Source organism: Mercurialis annua, linkage group LG4, assembly GCF_937616625.2.
Source record: "Mercurialis annua linkage group LG4, ddMerAnnu1.2, whole genome shotgun sequence".
In the NCBI taxonomy this organism is placed as follows: domain Eukaryota; kingdom Viridiplantae; phylum Streptophyta; class Magnoliopsida; order Malpighiales; family Euphorbiaceae; genus Mercurialis; species Mercurialis annua.
In genome coordinates, this window is record NC_065573.1 from 37668767 (window position 1) to 37670834 (window position 2068).

At 30.9% G+C, this 2068-nt stretch overlaps 1 protein-coding gene across 1 annotated transcript; it reads left to right on the plus strand.

Moving 5' to 3' along the window:
- Positions 1-1582: 1582 nt before the first annotated feature.
- On the plus strand, positions 1583-2068 carry LOC126678669 (auxin-responsive protein SAUR36-like). Its single transcript, XM_050373564.1, has one exon. It carries the CDS (start codon positions 1583-1585, stop codon positions 2066-2068), a length of 486 nt encoding a protein of 161 aa, XP_050229521.1.

Genomic DNA, 2068 nt, shown 5'->3' on the forward strand with positions numbered 1-2068 from the left:
ATTTTTTTATTTATAGCCTAAATTTTTAAAACATTTAGTTTTAGCTATTTTTCCATCAATTTGAATAAATGACTATGGTTGAAATAAAAATTAAAGTCGGATTTTAATTGACAATTTTAAAAATTAAGATTATAAATGGGAAAAGCCGGAAAAGTGAAGTATTCTTGGATGACTAAACCTAACTTTAGAGGAAATACATAATTTGTTAATCTTATATCAATTGACACAATTATTTAATACTGGCATTTAAAAGTATAAATTGGCCCAAAATCAAATTGATAATTTATGGATATTTTTGTTCAAGTCTATTAATTTGGGAAAAAGGTACACAAAACTTATCATACTTTAATTTTATACAAATATCATCTTGTAGTAAAAAAAAGAGACACATTAACCCATGTACTCAATTCTTTTGGTATAAACAATCCCCGACGTTAACGAAGAGTTAACTTTGTTACATTTTAAAATAAAAAGTAAAAAAATCATCATAATTTTCAAAATGAACATATATTACCCTTTAAAATAATAAACATATTAAATTTTATATTTATTTTTCATAAATTCATGCTTTAATAAAGATATATATTTGTTAAAATTTTAATAATATCTCATAAATGTTATTTTATATATACGTGTATATATATATAAAATATTTTTCAATCAATCATGTTATATATAAATTATTAATATTAGATATTTTTTAACACACTAATATATACAATAAAATATTGTTTATATGCACAAAAATATTGAAATTTAATAAAAACAAAACATGAAATGTCTATTAAAAGCCTAATCATATTTAAATCAAATACTATATTCAACTTTTTACTACAATAATTCTAAATATAAATGTAATGATAACATTTATCAAAAAAAATTGAATACAAGTGTTAAAATGTCCCTTTTTCACTAAAAAAATGATATTTGTAAGAAACCATAAAGTTTGACGTATTTTCGGTATCTTTGGCGATTAATTTAGGAGTGGCCAATGAATCTTTGTTGATAAAGAAAATATAAAATCTTGATTTTGGCCTATTGAGAGACTCTAAAGGCAAGAAAACATAATTTAGCTGACTCTTCACCCCCTCAATTCGCATTTCTTCCCTAAATTTTCTGTGTTTGAATCTGACTGCTAAATTTAATTACAAACACACCTTCAAAACTAACAACTAAATTCTTCAAACTCTTCTTGTTACTCTTGTTGTTATTCTCTAATCAACAAGTATAAAAATTAAAAAAATTATCTGTGTTTTTTCTGTAGCCTGAACCGTGTGTGCCACTGCCGACCATATCTATAGTCAAGCTTTTTGTATACACGTGCATACACTCTTACCTTGTCTATATAAACACAAAACCACCCACCTTGCGCTTGCAAAGATTGTTTCCTCTCTTTCTTTCAAATCTCTGTTTTTTCCGGGTTTCATCTCTCCCCGCCGCTAAAGTCGCCGCCTCCGGCATCTCCGGTGTCTGAACAACCTAGCTACCTAAATAATTTTTAGAACCTAAAACACCAAACAAGAAGCGCCCATTTCTTGGAACCTCATTTTAAGCAAAACCCATATTTCCAAATTTTGTTAGCATGAAGAAATTTAGAGGTTTTAAACTTGGTCGGAGAATTGCAAGAGTTTTTAAATGGATAATCCGACCACATAAAAAACCCACCCGTTTATGCTCCTTGAATTGCCAGTCAACTGTGTCATTTAATCCAATCTCCAAACTCCTGAATTTGGCCCGTAAATTAGGAAGTCCGAACCGAGATTATATCCGGTTAGGACAGGCGAAGAATCAGGCGGCAGAGGTACCAAAAGGACACTTGGCGATTTACGTAGGCGACAAAAATGGCGATTCGCGGCGGGAAGTGGTGCCGGTGATTTACTTTAATCACCCGCTGTTTGGGAAGCTGTTGAAGGATTCGGAGCGGGTATACGGGCATGATCATCCGGGTGGGATAAAGATACCGTGTGGGTATTCGGAGTTTGAGAAAGTGAAAATGAGAATCGCGACATGGTATGACTGTACTACCACTACTTCTCCCAGGTGGAAGCAACAATATAAGCATTTGTGA